Here is a 22727-nt window from a genome sequence, read left to right as displayed (position 1 = left end):
GCTCATCTGTATTCTGCGAGTGCTACACATGACCAGCGTGTGCAAATGAAGTTGTCCTGCTCCTCAGCCACAACAGACGTTGTCTGAACAAAGCATAGAGAGAAAGATGAGCTATCGGTGTAAGAAAGGCAACAAAATTACCATGTCTTTACTTTTCTTCTCTCTCGCTCCTCTTTTTTTTTTTTCTCATTATCTGAGATAAGTATTACCCTTTTTATTAACATAATGAGTAGATGTCATTCAAGTGCGCCCGCGGTTAGTATCAACTTAATAATATCATCTCATGATGTGTGCTTGAGATTTGTGATATCTTTTCTTTTGTTTTACATTTACATAATTAATAGATTCTGTGCTGCGTAATTTTACTCAATCACAGCTGAATCAGTCACATTGTCTATTACCAACACATTACAGAAATACAGTACACACAAGTACACACAGTCTCACTAAACAAACAGCACAAAGCCCAGCTCATCTGTTAGCTATTTCGACAGTGTTAATTAATCACCATTGTTTGTCTGAGCAGTATTCATGAGCACAAGGCCTCATTTGGAAGCAGTTCTATGGGATCGAGGGCTTTTGGCTCTCTGATGAGAGGGAACATATAAAGAATTGCACTTAATTGAAATCTCCCAGTGGGAGTTTAAAGAAGACACCAGCCACCACCCACTGCAATTATGGTTGATTTTGTAAATTATTGTGATGATTATACATTTTCAGGTTTTATCTGTAGCATATGTTTGCACTCATATCCCACAACATCATCTTTTATTCAGATCACTGAGTAGGTTTCTGTGGCTTCCCATGTTATTTTAATATTATTTGTATTCTATTTTAGTATTTATTAATATTTTTAATTGGCTTTTATTTTTACATTTTAATTTTAGTGTAAGTTTTACTCATTTTGTTATGTGCTTTTGTCTTTTTTATTTTTTATTTATGTTTAGATTTACTTCATCTTTAGTAGTTCTTTGACTTAAACATTATTTCTTTAGTAGTACTTTGACTTAAACATTATTTTAGTTAGTTGCCAAGGCTAATTAAAAAAAAAGTTTACTTTTTATATTTATCTTTTCTTTTCTTTTTTCTTTTTTTCAATGACCAAAAATGTTTTTTAAAGGGGTCATGTCATTTATTATAATTTTAATATGTTCCTTGAGATACACTTATAATATTAATATAGTTTTTTGCACCTAAAACAAATACATACTGTATGGAGAAAAAAACTTAATTTACATGAATTATTTACTTATTAGTAAGTAAGTAAGTCAATTTTATTTATAGAGCACATTTAAATTCAGCTTACACTGACCAAAGTGCTGTACAAACAATCATAAAATGCATTAAAATAAAATAGAGTATTAAATTAACAAAGATAACCGTTACTAATCCATAAATTAATAATCAGGAAAAGGCTAAAGAGTAAAGATGTGTCTAAAGTCTAGATTTAAAAACAGAAATAGAAGGAGCTATTTAATGGCCGGTGGCAACTGATTCCATAACCGTGGAGCAGCAACTGCAAAGGCTCTGTCACCTTTCGATTTAAGATGTGACCGTGGGACGTGTATGAGAGCTTTTTGGCAGTCCTAATGGACTTTGGAGCTGAATTCAAATAAATAAGATGAGTAATGTAAGAAGGAGCTTTCCTGTTAGGAGCTTTAAAAACAATCAAGAAAATTTTGAATTGAATTCTAAAAAAGACAGGAAGCCAATGAAGAGAAGCTAATATTGGAGTGATATGATTATGATTACGTTTTATTTCTCAACTTTTTTGGTCTGGCTTTTGATGCGACACTCACATCCGGTGTAGGCAAATGTTAGTCTTTTGTGATTTAACTCCAGTGGGCGATGGTGCGATGATGTAAAACTATTCGTCGATGTCTTGCTCTGGAGGCAGGCATATGCAAATGACGTCACAGATCTCGCAATATCGAAACGGACCATTTTTGGAGCTTGATTAAATAAATGCTTAGTTTATATAATGAGGATGTTTTAAACTGTGAAACTTGCGGGACGTTTTAATGGTACAAAGAGTGCTTATGTCAAAAGATCAAGGCAAATTTGATTTCCCATGTCATAACTCATAATAGTTTAACATCTAGTTGCTGATATCAACAATAACAACATTGGCCCTGTTCCAAATGCCACACTTCATGTGCACTTGGGGTCTTGAGGTCTTACAATGGCCTCCACGTGCTTGTTTCTGTTAAGTCCACAAGACCGTAAGTTGTCCCACTTGTCATTTTAGGTTTCAGAAGGGTCTCCACAGCAGACTTCCTGACAGTCAAAACGCCATTACATCAGGAAAGTTGGACTCAGAGGAAGATCGCGAGGGCTTAGGGTTCTCTTTGGGACAGGGCCACTGGCGTTTCCATATACAGTCTGAGACCAGTGAAAGCTTTTATTTTGCAATTCAATATTTTTATGAAGAAATATATTATTAGCTAACAAGTCAGTCACATTTTCTTAGTGTTTGGTTTGTCTTTTTTTGCTTTATTGACAGCAGCACTTGTGCTGCATGAACTCCACGTTTGTGTCAAAACTGATGATCATTTTCTCCACTATGATTTGAGATGATCCAAAAATCCTCTTCAAAAGTTCGTATCTATTTAGAAAATTCTTACATTTGATTAATTCCCTAGAAATAGTGAACCATCCTAAACATTTCATATTAATTTTGTATTATCTCAACTGTAAACAACGGTCGTTCAGTGAACATCGTTCAGTCATGCATCTTCCACATATCCCACAATTAAATCCCATTAAAGTTACGCTGAACACTTGGTGGTGTCCTGTCTGTGCCGTTCTCAGAATTTGACATTTCATCAGAAGCCTGTTATTTTTCCCCTTCACAATATGATTTATTTAGTGCAAAGAGACACAGAAAGAGACGGCCTGTAAATAATTCAGCAAGGCTCATATAACACCAGAGAAGAAAAACTGCCGTGTTCCCCTGCCCTCCATTAACATGCTTTAAAATGTATTATTTATTTTCATTATTTTTATTTGTATTTAAACTCAGCGTATAGGTCATTTATATTTCAGTGTGTGAAAAGTCAAAAATGAGTCAATAACTAATAGGGACTTCTAGTATCTGCTATCTTCATTAGTGCTGCTTATTCCACCAGTAAACATGTCAGGGAATTTAGCAGAAATTAGTTTTTCCGGCAGAATAGCACTGATGTGGCATAGTGTGGTGGTCTCTGATCCATGTCACTCTTGAGCGAAGCTGTTCCAGGAACAGTTTTCCCAGGTCAGGCTGTAACTGGAGCCGTGTTCTCCTCTGTTGTGAGTGGAGTTATCAACGTGAGTTTGATGAGAGAGGAAGAGGCTCTTATGTTCTTCCCTCTTGTACTCTGGTCCAAAGAGCAACATCTGCTGTTGCACTTGATCTGAGTGTATCTTGAGGAAGAACATTTTTCACTGCAGCTCTTGTAAGCGCTTATTGATATGGAAAATTTCTGGACGTATCAGGTAGATCGTCACCATGGTGATGAGGTGAGGAGCTTTACGTAAATGTGGTTTGGATTTATCTTCAAATGTTTTAGTATCAGCGTAATGTTTTTACGTTGCTTAAACTCATCAAAATAAGTTAATCAGTTTTCAACTTTTTTTGTTATACAAGATTCAACCATTTTTTAAGTCAGTTGAATGTAATTTAAGTTGAAATGACTTAAACATCCAAGTTGATGTTGCTTAAATTTCCATTTCTCATTTCCATTCTACACATCTGATTATATTATTGCAATGGAGATACATTGTGGGACTTGACTGCAGTATTTATATGTTATGACAAAAGATGAACAGGAAATATCTTTAAAAAATTCCATTTTAATGTGCTCTGGTTATTCATTAGTCATTTGTTTCTGTAGTATTTCACATTTTGGACTCAGATATGACCTCTTCAGAGGAATGATGTGGAGTTTTGAGACAGCATGAACTGACAGTTTTCAATTGTCACATTAGTCTTTTTATTGTATCACTCTCTTTGGTTTGAATCTACCTCATTGCCCTGCTATTTAAATTATACCAATTTCTTTTATTCATTAATTTATTCAAAAACTGTGAAGACTTGTATTAACATAATGCACTCTAAATGTCACAGAAAGTCTCAATACATGAGTAAATGTAGTTTTTGTATTAGTCAGCTGTCCAGAATGATAGACTGTAAAGCATGCAATATTAATGAATGTGTCTGTTTTGTCCAGTCTCCAGGCTCAGGCTCCACGTCCCCACAGGGGGCGGAGTCTTCCAGCCGTCCCCTGCCGCCACACGAGGGGAGCGACAGCTTTGAGTCTCCATCTCCAGCCAGTAAAGAGGTAGGAGGCTATGAATAGACCTCTGAAACTGTGCTGAAAATTGAAGATTTCTTTTTTATTATTCTTGGTAATAATGTTGAGAAGGTGCTCTAGGAACTTAATTAGACACATATTACTGGCCACAGCATTAGGGCCCTGACTGTGTGTGATTTAGAAGTTATTATAAATTATTCAAGAGACCGTTATAATAGATTAATTGGAGCAGATTCAAGTTTAAAACTGTATTTCTGCTTTGCCTATATATAATGTATTCTTGCTTTGCTATTTTGTATTATTAATTCAGTTAATTACTGTATATATAGGCAAGAATACATTGTCTAGAAATGTCATTTTTAAACAAAAACGGTAACATTTTACAATAAGTTCTCATTTGTTAACATTAATGTACTGTATTAACTAACACTAACAATGAGCAATACATTTGTTACTGTATTTATAAATCTTGGTTAACATTATTTAATAAAAATACAACTATTTATGTTGGTTCTAACTAATGTTAATAAATACAACTTTTTTGTATTTTAATAATGTATTAGAAAAATGTTGAAAATAACATTAACAAAGATTAATAAGTGCTGTACAAGTACTGTTCATTATTAATCCATGTTAACTAAATTTGTAGTTAACTAATGTTAACAAATAAACCTTATTGTAAAGCGTTACCCCAAAAAAAACATTTCTAAAAATCACCAAACCTTCAAATATTATCCCAAAAAGCCCAAGAAGTGGCATCTATGATCTCAGAGAAATTCACTGTATAATATATAGATATGTATAATATAACATAATATATTACTGTGCATTATCCATCCATCTGTATTGCTTACTATAATACAAAATACTATATTTTTATATATTATTGAATATTATATTATGTTACCATATATTATATTATTATATATATATATTATATTATCATGGTATATCTGTATTATTTTCTATTATATAATATAATATATTATATTATATTGTGCAATATAGAAAGGGACATGCCATACCTAAAAATAACAGCTTAAAGAATGTTGTATTGAGCCATTTGTGTCTTTGTTGTTGTATGTGCAGTCAAGGAGAAGTCTTGCTTCATTCCCGACATATGTGGAAGGTAAGATTGTCTGTAATTTCCTAATTGTTAAAATTTTCAGGTCCACAGCTGCCACATAAGCATGCTTTGAAGATGATCTGAAATGTTCCTCTCCTCTCTGTTAGTACCAGGCCCATGTGACCCAGAGGACCTCATTGATGGTATTATCTTTGCTGCTAACTACCTGGGATCCACCCAGCTGCTCTCAGACAAGACACCCTCCAAAAATGTGCGCATGATGCAGGCTCAGGAGGCTGTGAGTCGCATTAAGGTGAGGTGAAAGGGTTCTGTCTTTACCCCACTGTAAACCCGAGCTTTTATGAATCTATCTCAAGAAATTTCCTAAGCAATACTTGCTTCAGGATCAGCATAAATGTTCCAAGAAACCAAAAGTGACAGTTTTAGGACAAAATAATGGAAATTCATAAGGAATGCAGAGCTGTGCTCTGACTTGTCGTATACAGATAGTGTATTTATTGCGCAAGCATTTTATTCCTCGGATACAACATGATGAAGTTGCGTTCTGCAGACAGAAAGTCATATTTTGTTGTTCGAATTGAAATGTCAGTTCACTGCAGAAGAAGAGAGATGATCATACAACTAAGAGTGTGTGTGTGTGTGTGTGTGTGTGTGTGTGTGTGTGTGTGTGTGTGTGTGTGTGTGTGTGTGTGTGGTCCTCTTGCGGTAATGATTCCATAGTCAAATGCAGGGACCTATCCCATGATTCTTGTTCCTGAGGATCAGAGACATTTACCACCTCCCTCCTGTTCATCCTCCTGCAGCATAAATCAGCCATTCGCCCTGTCAGCTGCATTACTCAGCATTTTTTACCTCCACCTTAAAAAATGCAGTGAGCCCAACACCTGTGCCATTTAGTGTTCTTTCAGCATGTCCCTTTGTATGTACATTTTGTGTTAAAATGTTCAGTTACAGATTGCTGTGTGGTATTGCAGGCAACGATATCAGAATGGATGATTGCTAATGATTATAATTATGAAGTCATTGAAAGGTAACTGTGTGGACATCATATTCTTCAGTTTTATCAGCTTATAAGCTTAAATCAGCATGAAATTCATTTCTGCTTAGCCTTGGATTGGTGCTGGTCTAGCTGATGGACCAGTATTTACCTTTTCACCAAATTGGCCAACCCTACTAACAAAAATATGTTCTAAATAAAACATTTCTAACATTCATTTTAAGTTATGAAGATGTTAGTTTTTGAATGTTCTCTGAACTATCAAAACGCCCCATGTTTTTTTTTATTGGTTATACAAACATTAATAGAACATTCCATTTTATCTATATATAGATATTTATCTGTTGCAAACATTTTGGGAACGTTCCTTTCAAATGTTCTATAAACATTTGAAAAGTAGTAACTTTTAAAAAAAAACTAAAAGTAGTAACTTTTAAAAAAAATTAAATGAACATCCAACTGAAATGTTTAAGAGAAAAAACATTCCATGAACGATGTATAAAAGAATGTGTTGTGCTAACGTTTTGAGAATATTAGTAAAGGCCAGATAACTCTGAACAAACATTCTATTAACATTAGTGGAATAATGTTTGTTCATAACTTTGAGAGAACCTTGCCAGAAAGTTCTGATAACATTCCCTGTTAGCTGGTAAAGTAGTTCTAGATATTACTAGGGAATATATTAAGCAGCATAATGATGACACCAGCACACCAACATCCAATGCTGGAGACACTTAAAACTAAATCAGTCATATTAAATGCTACAAGTAAAATTAGGCACCCCAATATTATAATGTAGTTGTTATAAAATTGGGTTTGATGGAAATTCATTTTTTTTTTTTTTTTTTTTTTTTTTAAATGAGCAGCGCAATTAAATATCCAATATCATCTTTATATCTAAATTGATTGAAATAAATAAATGAATAAATAAAATAATCCCATAACTGATAGATATCATGCATCCCTATTACCTGATCTGGTCTTCTTAGCAGTTAAGGTTGAAGGGTTCCTCAAATGAGTTTTGGTCAAATATTGACAGGGAACCTTGACACTAATTTAGTAATTACAGAATAAGTCAATATGCTGTCCTTCTGTAGATTATCTGATTTAACAGTTTTGCTTAAAAGACCAAGAGTCACATTTCACATCACCTTTAAAAAAAAGTTTCCACTTCTCCTGTAAAGAAGCTCCTCCTTAGAATTTAAAAAGTTTAATGTGGGCCAAATAGATGTCAAATCTTTGGATTTATGCACTTGACCCCCAAAAGACAATATGTAAATATGTAAATGCTTATGGATTATACAGTTAAGGATACCAAGTACGATACCTATAAAGATAACGATAAAGATATAGTTCTAAAAATCTTTCTCAATATTAAAGAATAGCAGAGTTCACACCACAGCTATAACGATAACGGCACAGAGAAACAATATCGTGGAATCACTTTCAGAACGAGCTGATAAACGATAAAAGCATTGATAGCCAATCAGAATCCATCCTGTTGGTGCATTTAAAGTGACAGACAAGCCTGCGCTTAGAATAAACAGAACAATATCGGCCACTGGTGTGGACGCTAATATAGTTATCTTTATAGTTATCATTCTTGGTGTGAACAGGCCTTTATTCTTGGTATGAGATCGTTGTGAAAGACAATTGAAAAATGATCATAGGTTATGAGTTCTTTGTTTTATTGGGTCACACCTCACCTGCATGTGTGAGACACCGTACCTTCGCCAATGCACAACCATGAGCTCAAAATGAGTGACATCCTTGAGGATCGTTAATATGGGGGTTTTAGTAGATTGACAGATTCAGTGCGGTACATAAAACAAGTGTAAATTGCATGCATTTGGAGAGACATCTGAATCAATACACCCTGCCTCAGCTGCCATGATGTAGATCTTCCTTAGATGGCCAGTTCGATCCATTATCACAGCCTCTGGCAAGTTTGAACTTGCTCTTAATCTAATTTTCAGCAGAGTTCATCCCTGCTTTGTATGGCTGATATTTTATGAACAGGATGTTCTGTAATATAACACCAATAGTAGACGTTTTATTAAAAGAACAAATGGGCCACCTGGTGGATGATGGTGCAAATTGCCATGAAAAGAAACCAAAGGCAACATATAGTTGCAGGGTGGTGTGTAATAATCTTGGCTTGGTGTCATCTGTATCCGTTCTACAGCTGATGAAAATGCAGTCACTTTTCAGATGCAGCTTATTGAGCAGAGAGATGCCTCAAATGTGATTGGTCTTGCTGAGCTCTGCTTTATCTAACACTGTTCCTGTCTCTGTTTGTTCCATGCCAAGCAGACGGCCCAGAAATTAGCCAAAAACAGGAAGAAGGTGCAGTAATTGGTCATCGGTTTGGTGTTTTGTTTTTATTTTTGTTCTTCGTCGTCTTCTTTTGCCTGGTTTCAGCACTTCAGTGTTTTCATAATTTCTGTCACTCTGCCATTTTTTTCTGAATCCAGCAATGAGTCATGTACCTGTGTCCGTCCGCACAGTCTGTTAGCCATTGTTCATTCCACACCAAACATTACCTCAGTTTTATCACCAGATCTTACATGGGGAAGCCGTGGAATAAGTTAAGGCCAGGAATGTCTAGTTTGCTGGATACAGAAAATGCAAGTGATCTTTACTTTCTTCTTCTTCGTACCTGATATTTTTCTTTCTGAGGTACTGTGCTGTGTTTGTGACTGTTTTTGAAGGTGTATTTCTGGCACAGCATGTTTTGCACTTCTCTTGGTCTTTTTTTATTCAGCTGTCCAGCACTTGGTTGAAAACTCTGTATCCCTCTCTTTCTCTTAACTTACTGAATTTCTTGAAATGAAGAACAAAACTAACCAAACTAACCCCATGCCAACTTGCAATACTAGCTGGCTTTTAAAAAAGCACAGGTTATCAGAGTTACACAATGAAGGAGAGAGTTTAAAATTATTTGAATATCTGGCCTTAAAGATGGCAAATGTTGGAAGATGTTTGAACGCTCCTTCATGGCATCTCTGGGCCTTGTCAGCTCTCTCTCTCTCTTTCTCTCTGTTAATGTCTCTCTCAGTGACTGATATTGTGTGGTTTTTCTCCATCTTCAGGCTCCAGAAGGTGAAGCTCAGCCCATGACGGAGGTAGATCTCTTCATCTCCACTCAGAGAATCAAAGTGCTCAATGCAGACTCACAGGTACTTCATCACCTATATGACTTTGGTTTCCACACTAAAAGTTACCAAAAGTGAACAAAATACTAGAGCAGACATCACAATAAGTTAGTATAAGAATATGTTTCATATTCCTAATCGTACATTCAGTTTGCAATTTTGTATTCTGTGTTGTTTTGTTAAATAAAATGAATGCTGCTTTGAGATCCTCAATTCTTCCTTGTGTCTGAGCATGTCAATTACTGTTGTACTGTATTTTGGTCACATAAATGCAGGTTCGTGAGCATAAGAGTCTTCTTTCAAAAAGCTAAAATATTTTTTACCTAACACCAAACTTTTGAATTGTAGTGTACTAAAAAATGTATACTAGCTGAAACCTGGCTACATTTTGGTTTGATTTAAGCTTAAACAAGAAGAAAGATTTGCAAATGGAGTTTGAAAAATAAACTTATATATAAAAAAAAATCTGAATACAACCTAAATGGACTTTTGGCCATTTTTCTTTTCCAGTATTTTTATCTTCAATGTTTTATAGAATAAAAATATTGATTGAGAAAAAAAAACAAAAATAGATAGATAGATAGATAGATAGATAGATAGATAGATAGATAGATAGATAGATAGATAGATACAGTGGTGTGAAAAAGTGTTTGCCCCCTTGGTAAATATGATCAAATATGGCTGTAAAAAATAAATCTGCATTTTTAATCCTTTTGATATTTTATTTAAAAAAACGTGCAAAAATCTAACCTTTCATTGAAGTAAAATAATTGAAAGTGGGGGGGAAATCACATTATGAAATAAATGTTTTTCTCCAAAACACGTTGGGAACAATTGTTTGCCCCTTTTTATTAAATACTTTTTGCAACCTCTTTTTTTCCAAGATAACAGCTCTGAGTTTTCTCCTATAATGCCTGAAGAGTTTGGAGAACACCTGACAAGAGATCAGAGACCATTCCTCCATACAGAATCTCTCCATCCTGTTCTCCGTTATAAGATTTCTAGCACAGGCTGTCAGGTTTAGATTTTTTATCTGTTGGTATTTGATCGAATCCGTGATGCCATGTATCTGAACAAGATGTCCAGGACCTCTGGCAGAAAATTAGGCCCACAGCATTAAAGATACAGCAGAGTATTTCATTTTACATATGGGGTACTTTTTTATCCCTGTGTGCACCAAACCCATCTTAAGTGTTTGCTGCCAAAAAAGCTAATGTTTTTGTTTCATGTGACCATAGAACATTTGAAAAGTAACTGACACTATGTGTAAAATGAAATACTCTGCTGTATCTTTAATGCTGTGGGCCTAATTTTCTGCCAGAGGTCCTGGACATCTTGTTCAGATACATGGCATCACGGATTCGATCAAATACCAACAGATAAAAAATCTAAACCTGACAGCCTGTGCTAGAAATCTTATAACGGAGAACAGGATTGGAGAGATTCTGTATGGAGGAATGGTCTCTAATCTCTTGTCAGGTGTTCTCCAAACTCTTCAGGCATTATAGGAGAAAACTCAGAGCTGTTATCTTGGAAAAAAAGAGGTTGCAAAAAGTATTTAATAAAAGGGGGCAAACAATTGTTCCCAACGTGTTTTGGAGAAAAACATTTATTTCATAATGTGATTTCCCCCCACTTTCAATTATTTTACTTCAATGAAAGGTTAGATTTTTGCACGTTTTTTTAAAATAAAATATCAAAAGGATTAAAAATGCAGATTTATTTTTTACAGCCATATTTGATCATATTTACCAAGGGGGCAAACACTTTAACACCACTGTAGATAGATAGATAGATAAATTGTGTTTGTGTGTGTGTGTGTGTGTGTGTGTGTGTGTGTGTGTGTGTGTGTGTGTGTGTGTGTGTGTGTGTGTGTGTGTGTGTGTGTGTGTGTGTGTGTGTGTGTGTGTGTGTGTGTGTGTGTGTGTGTGTGTGTGTGTGTGTGTGTGTGTGTGTGTGTGTGTGTGTGTGTGTGTGGAAATAGATTAAGCTTAATCTTACCATTACAATCTTCTCCTGATTCACAGGAGACCATGATGGACCACCCTTTAAGGACCATCTCTTACATCGCTGATATTGGGAACATCGTGGTGTTGATGGCCAGAAGGAGAATGGCTCGCTCTGACTCTCAGGAGAACATGGAAGCGTCTGACCCTGCCCAGGACGAGAAGCGGCAATACAAGATGATCTGTCACGTGTTTGAATCTGAAGATGTGAGTTCTTCATCCCAGCTATGTGTCAGTGTGACCTTATCAACCGTCGTCGCCACCTCGGAGGATAAAGGAGGCTGTCAGGGCGACAGTTTCAATTTATTGCTTTAGCATTATAAAATGATATATTATAAAATGGATTTACACTCTTCATTTTTATAATACTGCTGTTGTTGTGGTTGATGAAAGCAATAAGCCACTCTAGGCTGTTTATTACTGTGGTTTTACCACAGTTAAGGGGAGTTCAACCACAACACACAACAGCAACTCCCTTCCATATTCACCCTTTGCACTTTTTCCACATTTAATCATCTATATTTGCCCAATTTTTCTCAGTCTCCTCACATTTTTCCCCCAGCATGTTCAGTATTGCAGTCACTGGCCATTGTGGTAGTGACCTCTAATAGCATTAATCCAGATGGTGTTCCTGGGCATCTTGCTGCGTGGGTTGAATCAGTAGATGGGAAGTGACCTTTTCTCTGTTCGGCTGCAGAGGCTATTTGAATTCAAAGAGCCCGTATATGTCACAGCGTATGTCTCAGCACAGTGTACAACAGTGACATGAGGGCAAAAGGCGTGTATGCGACTATCCTGAGGGATGCCGCCCTTTTCGTCTCTTGACCCATGTGTTTAACTGTCATCTTTTTTTAAACTGCTGTCCTTTAAAAATGGTTAGATAAATCAAATTGTATTTATGCAATGTAATATTTTAGTTATTTAATTTAATATTAGTTGTTCATTTTACCTGATTTCTATTTGTGCTCAGGCTCAGCTCATAGCTCAATCCATCGGCCAGGCTTTCAGTGTGGCATACCAAGAGTTCCTGCGTGCCAATGGCATCAACCCAGAGGATCTGAGCCAGAAAGAGTATAGCGACCTCCTTAACACGCAGGACATGTACAACGATGACCTCATTCACTTTTCCAAGTCTGAGAACTGCAAAGATGTAAGTGGACAGCACATGCCTTGTGAAAACAGAAGATTACTGTGAAATTTTGAGAATTTGCCTGGATCATGTCAGAATTATCAGTAATGTTGACTAAATCGTGTTTTAGCAGTGATAAAAGTGGTGGGTATGTGTCTGTGCACTACAGGTTTACATAGAGAAGCAGAAGGGAGAGATTCTTGGGCTGGTGATTGTAGAGTCGGGCTGGGGCTCCATCCTTCCCACAGTTATTATAGCAAACATGATGCACGGCGGCCCCGCAGAGAAGTCCGGCAGGCTGAACATTGGGGACCAGATTATGTCCATCAATGGCACCAGCCTGGTGGGATTACCCCTCTCCACCTGCCAGAGTATTATCAAGGTACAAGTGGACTTCAAGTACACTTTTTGTGCAAAAATATTGTGAATTTCAAAGATTTAATTCTAATTCTGATTCACTGATTTAATTTTTTTAGCCAATTCTTCTACATTCAATGTATTGTGTCAAAACATATTGTTCTTCTAGGGATTGAAGAACCAATCCAGAATAAAGCTTAACATTGTGAGATGCCCACCTGTGACCACTGTCCTCATCAGAAGACCAGACCTGAGATATCAGCTGGGATTTAGTGTGCAGAATGGCATTGTATGTATCTTGGATTTAAAAAAAAAAATATGTTTTTGTTGTTGTGTCTATTGGTATAAACTGATATTGTATATCTGTATGTGCATTATATGTAATATACAAATGTATATGTTGCAGATCTGAAATTAGTATTCATTTTTCATACTGTATATTATAGTGTTATGATGCATAAAGTATTTAGTGTTTCATTTTTAATTTATGTGGAAAAAAAAAAAAGAGTAAAGAATTTTAACATCAGCCATTTATCAGCCTTAAGATGAAAATATTGTTATTGACCTTTATTGTTATTAATACTTTAATGTTGTAGTAGTTCGTAATCAGTGCTATGGTGATTTTTGGTCATACTTTAGTTTTGGGTCCAGCTCTCACTATTAACTAAGTATTAACTATGACTTGTGCCTCAATAAACTCCTAATAACTGCTTATTAATAGTTCGTAAGTAGTTGTTAAGTTTAGGTATTGGGTGGATTTAGGGATGTAGAATATGGTTATGCAGAATATGGCATTAATAAGTGCTTTATATAAGTACTAATAAACAGCCAATATCCTAGTAATATGCATGCTAATAAGAAACTAGTTAATAGTGAGAATTGGACCCTAAACTAAAGTATTACCAAAAGTTTTTTCAATAGTGACTTGACTTTTAAAGAGTCTGAATCAGGGTTATTATAGTTCACTAAAACCATAAAACCTTTATTTCAGCTAGTTGCCAAAGTAACATTTCTCATTTTCATTTAGTTGACTTTGATGAGCTAAAACAATTAAAAATCAAATAAATAAACATAATAATAATAATAAAATAAATCATAAACACAATAACTAATAAAAATGACAAAAACGCGCTTACTAAAACTTTAACTAAAATTAAAAATGGAAAATTCAAAAATATAAATGTATTCAAAAGATTACCAAAAAATATATATATATAATAGTATCTCAATGCTACTATAATCTGATCTGAAGTACAACTTGAATGTATTTTGCATCCTCCAGATTTGCAGTCTCATGAGAGGAGGGATAGCAGAGCGCGGTGGGGTCCGTGTCGGCCACCGGATCATTGAAATCAACAGCCAGAGTGTTGTGGCCACCCCTCATGAGAAGATTGTACACATTCTGTCTAATGCAGTTGGTGAGGTAAGTTTGGGGAGCACGATCAAGCTCCACACCTGCCTAACAACATAACATTTTTCACATTCTCCAATGAGGTAATGACTCTATTTATTTAAATTATGAGCATGAAACTACGGAAACTTGGCACCTGGTTTAGCTCTGTTTCATGTAGATCACAGCCTATCAACATTGGCTTTTCTCAGAAGTTATTTTTGCAATGACTGTTAATCAACCAGTGCCAGTGTGATTTTTGAATGAAGTCTGTTCACTCAAGAGTAACCACAGGTGTTGTTCATCATGATAACTATGATCATGATCCACTAATGTTTGACAACCAGAAAGGTTCAAAATACTTTGGGTACGCTCCTACGACAACAACGTACTAAAAACTGAAAAAAGATTTTCTTTTGCGTTTTTCACATACAGACTACAAACGTGGTCAAAACGATCCCCGTTCACACGGATCCGCGAAAATTAACAAGATCAATGTATTTTTCATGCCAGGCCAGTAGTTGGCGATGTCACTTTGTAAAGAAACACTACGCGCCTATAGACTGAACACGTAATACTCATGCGCATGACGTCACCATTTTCACAAATTCACATGTTTGGTTTTCAAAAACTTGCACTTTGAATCCCATTTTCAAAAGTTTGCGTTTTCAGGCCCCCAAACGTCAGTTGTGGTGTAAATGAACGTCCAGAATACATAAAAAGCCCCTTAAAGGAATGTTCCAGGTTCAGTACAAGTTAAGCTCAACAGAAAGTATTTTCCACTTAAAAAAAATAATAATAACCTGACTTAAAGTGAGACACTTAAAATAGAAGTGAATGTGGCTAATCTGTAAAAGTCAATCGTAATCACTTAACCTTTTTAAGTAAAGTTATGTAGAATACTGCAAATTTGTAGCCATTACAGTGCAACAATTAAAACCATAAAACTGTAAAAATGAGAACAACTTTTGACCTCAAATAATAGAAAAGTTTTAACAGAATAATGTGAGTGCTTTTATTAAATTATAAGCTTCACGTCTGCTTTTTAATCTTCCTGAAATTGGCCCCATTGACTTCTTTTGTAAGTTCCTCAATGTAACCAAATTCTGAACTCACGCACTTCTGTGTTTTCTTCTGTGCGCGCACACAGAGCCACGCATACAGCACGCAAACACTGAATTCCATTTTCTTTTTCTTCTTTTTGTGCTTAAACGAGCACATGCGTGCAATATTTTCAAAATGCCCATCTCGCGAGTATCCTCTTGTAAGTCGCTTATGAATGTAAACAGGGTGTCCGCGCGGTAGTAAAAGGTAGTAAAAGTAGTAAAAATAATCTACCAAAATTAAGGCCCTTGAAAGGTAGTAAAAGGTAACAAACGCAATTTGACTTGGTAGTAAATTTTTCATCACCACCTCAATATATGAGTTTCCATTTTTTTTGCTTAATATTTGTGTCTCCATATATTTTAACTTCATCTAGCATAATTAAAAAATATATATGGTGCTAACAGGACCTGACGCTTGTCCGGGACAAGTGGATTTTTTGAAGGGACAAGTAAAAGAGAATTTTACTTGCCCGACCGGACAAGTAGCCTAATTAAACGTCAATAACAAAAAATGTATAAATAACTAGGGAATCACTAAAATGGGAGAATGATTCTGATTGTATTTATATTTATTGTAAGTTGCGATCGATAGTGGATGTATTAGGCTACTGACGGTAACAAGGTTGCGCTGTTGAGGCTCGCGCAGCCTCTCGAGGAGAAATCCAAACAAATGTAAACTCAGTTTAAACTCAGTTAACAACATAACGTTACTGCCAGTGCCAAAATTCAAAATGTGTTTTAATATTTTTAACATATGATACAGTTTAGCAACCTCACACGACGAGTGCTGTTTTCTTGAGTACCATCACGACTGAAAATGTGACATTGCTTTTGATACAACAGTTCAATAAACAGTTCAAATTAAGTTACTTACATTTTAGACACAATATTGACTGTTTTTGTTCTGTTTCAGCAGCAAAAATAGTTCCAAACGCATCTCACAGCAACACTTAACCGTGTTTCATTACTGAATGATTCAGCGTTTTGAACGAATTGGCTGAGTCAAAGATTCAATGTCCCATTCATAAACATGTCTCATTCTTGAATGAATCAGTTGTTTGAACGAATCGTTTGAATGAATGACTCAATGACTCAATGACTCGCTCATTAAGACGGTCGCCTGACGCCTCCTACTGGCGGTTTACTTTCATGTTTAAAAGTATCATTCTTTCCAACGTTTCTTATTTGTATATTCAAAAATATTTTAAACGATCTCATATTCATAACATTATTTAATGCAGTTGTACATTTTCAGTGTAAATGATTTAATTTGATCAGCCCTTCCTAGGGTAACAACAGCCCTATATTATCTTAATAGGCTATTCCAATTTAATCTATTGAAAAAATTTAAAACTAAAGATTAAGCATACATTGAATAAGATTTGGGGGGTGGGGGGTGGCCCTTTAAAGGTGCAGATATGACAATATGCAGATTTAAATATATCAGAGCTGATTTATCACAGATGAGGATATTTCTTCAGAATAAATTATATTTACAGCACACACACACCAAAAACATTCCGGACAAGCAACTTTTTTACTCGGACAAGTGAATGACACATTTACTTGTCCAGAGGACAAGCACATGAAAAGGCTTAATGTCGAGCCCTGAGTGAGTCAGAGTTGATAGCAATGACAAAGTGCCAAGGTTATTATTCACCTTATTAGGGCTAAGGGCTATGGTTAGGATAACTCAAGGGCTAGGGTTAAGATAAGGACAACTGAAACTCAACTCGACACTACAAAAAAAACATAATTGACAATGACAATAGGCCTACTTAATGATAACAATTAAACATTAGTGTACCTAATATGTATGATGGGTGTGACAGTGTCACACTTATACCTTATCCGATTGTTAAGTCTGACGTCACCCGTGACGTTTAGCCTTTTCCGGGTCCAAGCGCTCCTCTCGTCCAGAAATAACAATGGTGGAACCTGTAAATTTATTTACGATCACGTCCTTCTTAGTGAGGCACCTTTGGCGGTCAAAAAGGGTTTAAATTCCTTTAACACCAACAGAGTGGTTAGTGTAGCTCATCACTCAGGTGGCATAATTAAGGGTAGAGTCAATGAAAAAGAAGATTTACGAGGTTGAAGTGAGTTAGCTCGGGACACGGGACACAGCACTGCGGCACTGTAAAAACACTCAATAATAACCAAAACACTAGCGAAAGCGGTAGGTAGGTAGAGAGGACCTGGACTTTGGACCCGGAAAGAGTATTATCGGAGAGTGGTTACGTCACGACTTAACAACCGAATAGTAAGTAGTAAGTGGTGCTTTACATACCCCGCCCACCCCACCACACCCCCAAAAAAAGGGCTGCTGCTTGATGTCGTGATGGTAGTAAAAAATATTGTGGAGGTGGTAAAAAAGGTAGTAAAAGGTAGTAAATTCATCTCTATGATTCCTGCATATACCCTGGTAAACAATTGAGAAAGAAAACATATACGTATCATTATATTTGATCCGTGCACTGCATTCAGTCTTAAAGTGACAGCAGCCTAAAAAACCTGTCATCAATATTAATCAAACAAGAAAATACAAAGACAAAATCACTTGTAGCTTTAACAAAGATTAATTATATTTAATTTATACAGCAAAGACTATGCAGTTATTTTACATTTGATTATTCAATTTCTGTATCTGAGTATTGTTGGACTTGCCTGAAAAAAATAAAGCACTGTGTATTTCATTTGTATCTTTGTTCTATTGTATTTATCTATGCTTGTAATCTATGCAGAGCTATTCATCCAGGGAAAGTGTTTTCATATCGCAATGATGTATTGCAGGAAAACAAAATATCGCAATGTCAGTTTTTTTTCCCAGTATCGTGCAGCGCTATTAAAAGTGTGCTTGGAAATCTTTCAAATACTTGCAAAAATACATGGAAAACGTAAAGTTTACTGTTTGTCCATTAAAAACAAAAATAAAATCGCAAAAATTACTATACTGTTATATATATATATACTGTGTGTGTATATATACTGTGTATATATATATATACTGTGTGTGTATATATACTGTGTGTATATATATATATATATATATATATATATATATATATATATATATATAATTGTGAAATACATTTTCTCATATTGATTAATATGTTTTTGTTCATATTGCCCACAACTAGTTCACACTTTATATATATGTTTACGTTTGGCTTGAGTGTCTAAATGGTTTTTGCGGTCTCTCGAACCTGACTCTCACGTTTCGCCCCACTCTGAACAGATTCACATGAAGACTATGCCGGCTGCCATGTACCGCTTGTTAACAGCCCAGGAGCAACCAGTTTACATCTAAAGCTACAACGCTTTCTCAAGCCTCCTGCCCCGTTGTCACCAGATATAACCTTAATCTTGATGTGAAAGTGTCAGGCCTGTGGACTGGTGACTGTGTGATTGAATCCACTGAAGCTCTGCTCAACATGGCTCTCCATGACTTCACTGCCTCCCCTGAGCTCTTCATCTGTTCTTTTCTGTTGCTGTGAGTGAGATTGCTGTGCTGTGTTGTTCCTCTCTGTGTGCACTGGACCGAAGCAGAGAGAGAGTGTGAGAAATATTTAAAGAGCCCCATCACAGGAAATGGTGTCCTATTGAAACCAGATACCGACTCCTGCGTGAGGTGAGCGTTAGGTGGACAAAAAGGAGTTTGCCTTACCATTCTTTTTTGCTGTTATTTATTCGAGCTTGGCAGTCATCAAGCGTTTAAGATTCAACTTTAATTTTTAAGGGCAGCTGTTAGTCTGAGGAATATGGTGAAAATAGCAAACTGCAACTTTAATTCATGAAATGGAGTTTGAATTGAATTGGTCACAACTTACAGGATGTTGAATTTGAATTTGAATTTGAACGACAGGAAAATAAATTTACTGAATTGCAATTTCAGAGACATAACTTGGCCTAATTATGTCTTTATATTTAATCATTAAAATAACTGATTACATTTTCAATTAATACAGCCACCAAAATTAAAATTTTGTTTAAAATTGTTTAATTGACAACATTTTTAAAAAAGTGACATCTTTTGACTGGATAATATTGTAAGTAAACTAGAGCATTCTGGGAAATGAAGTGTTTTTCAATTATGGTCCATAAAATGAAAGTTAATTTACCTGATATAATGTATTACATATACATTTCAAACATTGTTAATATTATTTAATGTTTCTAAAAATAGCTCATATGTTGCATCTTTGATCATATTAGGTCATTGATACCGAAACACGAAATACACTTACATTTCTTTAACTTAAAATTTTACTTAAATTCAAATCTGCATCCTGTTTGCTTAGAAATGGACCAAACCATTGAGTCCTGTGAAAAGGTTTTTTTAAACACAGTTCCTATCAAAATGACGATGAGCTTTTTGCTTCATGGGAATGTCTAGTATACTTAGGAGTATATATATAGTAGAGCACATAGAAATTGTGGATGAAATGCCTTACAGAATGATGATGCCATATTTTGAAAAAAAAGAAAAGAAAGTGTTTTGGAAATATATGGAGGTGCATTTTGGAGATTTGATAATAGTTGTTTGAATGGGACACGTTTTGAACAACCTCTTTAAATAAACATACACATATATTACAGTCAGGGGAAAGTGTACTAAAAATTAACCATTGTGTTTTACTGGGTCTTTTTTCAGTTTTTTTTAATTGATGTGCAATATTTTTTGTTGTTGTAAATGAATCCATTCCTTATTTTTATGCACCGAAAACCTTCCTTTTTGTCTTATGCATCTGTAAATGAAATAATATTGCAAATTAAATATGCCCATATTAGTAGCATTTTTTTTTAAACATTTATTCTTGGAAAAAAAAGTTTGTGTTGACATTTTCAAGATGGATTTTTTTTTCATTACGGTCTTTTTTTATCAACTAAATGTTTAATTCATGTGTGCTACTTTTTCACTTAGTGTGGGTTTTTTTGGTGTTAATTTTTCACTCAAGAACAGAATGTGTCTTAACAGAACTGTATTCACTCTCAGAAAGCTTCAATCTGGTACATTTGAGTTGGATTTGCAAGTGTGTATGACTAAGTATCCAGTATACTGTTTTAGTATAGAGCATCTCAACATGAACCGATTGAAAACTGACTGTGTTTCCAGAGATTTGCCCTCTCAGACAAACATTATAGTACCATCTGTGCAAGAACCTCGGCATGCTTTGGCACATCTCCATTATTACTTATTAGAGACTGTCTGAAGCCTGGCAAATATCACTATATGTGATTTTGCATCTGAAGAAAAAACAAGCAGAAAATGTCTTACAAGAAGCTTTGTAACCACTCTCCCCATATTTACCATTAAGTGTACTTGCGGTGTTGCCTGGAATTCTTTTGAGAACACACTCACACATTTGCAAAGGTATCTTTTACCATCATATGATTGTTACAGCGATGTAGACTATATCACAATCTGATGACATTTCTGCAGTTGAATCTGTATTGATACTAGAAATATCGCGAGGAATCTTGTTGCTCAGCGACGACTGTATTTGATGGCATTCTGGCTCTTTCAGATGTTACCAAGCTCCCTGTAATTGTGGCGCTGATAAGAAATTATACTTCTTGTTGCTTAAAATGTGAATTTCACCCCACAATATGACCTCATTAGCACTGTATTATTTTACTAATTGAATCAAAAGTCATTAACACAGAGGAAGGGCCTCATGTTTTATTGTTTTTTGTGTGTGAAGCATGATCTTTTTGTATGCATTGCTATTTATTCTTGTAGTGAGTGTGATGTGTGATTTACAAATGACTTCATCATCATCATCATCAAATAAAACCAGCTAGACACTTTCATATATATATATAATATTATATTTATTTACATATAGCATTATATATACAGTATACACTGAATATATACCATGTGTACAATAATGAAAGTAAACTGCAAAAGTCTTTGACACCAGTGTGCTATTATTTAATATTTTATTTTTAAGGGGCATCGTCACGTCATGATTGAAATCCGCAGGCTGAATAACACTAACTTTTGCCATAATAATGTAATTGGTCTGCTACCACCATAACATCCTCCCATATTTATTGTAAAAGATGTTGTCCAGTTTTACACTGAAATGACACAGTGACAGTTTAGACGGTTATGTTTTTTGAGCTGTAATATTAACGCATCAACCTAGTGTCCCAGACTTCTGCACTATACAGTACAAGACATTCTGTGTCCGCCTCAGAATAATGTACAAGCTTTAATGAGGGATGGATTTAATCATTTAATAATGGAGAAGCAAAACAAGTGGCTTAATGTGTCGTTAATGACACCAGGTGTGAAATATCAGAGTACATAATATGTAACCCTGGATTTGCAGAGTATTGGACGGATTCCCACCTCAAGACTGTTGAATGCAAGGCCTCGGCGGAGTGTGTGGTTCGTACTGAAGTAGAAAAGAAACTGTGGGTTTGATTAGTATTTATAATGCACTTGCTCTGAATGTAATTACAATTCTATGTTTGTCATTGTCTAAAAGTAAAAACACACTTTCTGTAAAGCAATAGCAATGTTTATTTATTTGCTAGCTTCTCTGTGATTGAACTATTTAGACACATTCCTTTACCATAGCAGGAATGTTTGTAACAGTATTTACACTATTAAACCAACTACTGAGAGCGTATATTACTAGAATGTCTCTTTCATCTCACACACGGTCAGCATGATTTTCAGTTACTGGTCCCGGTCGTCATCCGAAACGGTAGCTGTTGTGTATTTACCCCAAATAAGAGACTATGTGCTGTGTAATGTGCTCAAATACACACTACTGTTCAAAACATTTGGGGTCGGTAAGTTTTTTTTCCTGTTTACTGTTCTTATGCTCACCAAGGCTGCATTTATTTGATAAAAAATACAGTAATTTTATGAAATATTATTACAATTTAACAGAACTGTTTTCTCTTTTAATGTATTTGAAAATGTAATGTATTCCTGTGATGGCAAAGCTGAATTTTCAGCATCATTACTCCAGTCTTCAGTGTCACATGATCCTTCAGAAATCATTCTAATATGTTGATTTGATGCTCAAGAAATATTTATTATTATTATCAATGTTGAAAACAGTTGTGCTGCTTAACAATTTTGTGAAAGTTTTTAGGATTCTTTGATGGATAGTCCGTCATTTATTTGAAATATAAAACTTTTACAACATTACACATTTCTTTTGTCACTTTTGATCTATTTAATT

At 35.3% G+C, this 22727-nt stretch overlaps 1 protein-coding gene across 3 annotated transcripts in view; it reads left to right on the top strand.

Moving 5' to 3' along the window:
* apba1a (amyloid beta (A4) precursor protein-binding, family A, member 1a) overlaps positions 1-22319 on the top strand; it is a 66216-nt gene extending 43897 nt beyond the window's left edge. For 2 of the 3 annotated variants that reach the window (XM_082168660.1, XM_082168661.1), the window contains exons 4-14: positions 4209-4319; positions 5382-5421; positions 5526-5671; positions 8690-8722; positions 9469-9555; positions 11559-11744; positions 12508-12687; positions 12836-13048; positions 13193-13312; positions 14306-14446; positions 18758-22319. In XM_082168660.1, the coding sequence (XP_082024786.1) occupies positions 4209-4319; positions 5382-5421; positions 5526-5671; positions 8690-8722; positions 9469-9555; positions 11559-11744; positions 12508-12687; positions 12836-13048; positions 13193-13312; positions 14306-14446; positions 18758-18829 (1329 nt within the window). In that variant the 3' untranslated portion in view covers positions 18830-22319. The remainder of the gene's footprint in view (positions 1-4208; positions 4320-5381; positions 5422-5525; positions 5672-8689; positions 8723-9468; positions 9556-11558; positions 11745-12507; positions 12688-12835; positions 13049-13192; positions 13313-14305; positions 14447-18757) is intronic. The other variant, XM_082168662.1, reaches the window with a different exon arrangement.
* The last annotated feature ends 408 nt before the right edge of the window (positions 22320-22727 follow it).

This window comes from Leuciscus leuciscus (genome assembly GCF_965113295.1).
Source record: "Leuciscus leuciscus genome assembly, chromosome: 5".
NCBI lineage: Eukaryota > Metazoa > Chordata > Actinopteri > Cypriniformes > Leuciscidae > Leuciscus > Leuciscus leuciscus.
This window is presented reverse-complemented; position numbering and strand designations above follow the sequence as displayed.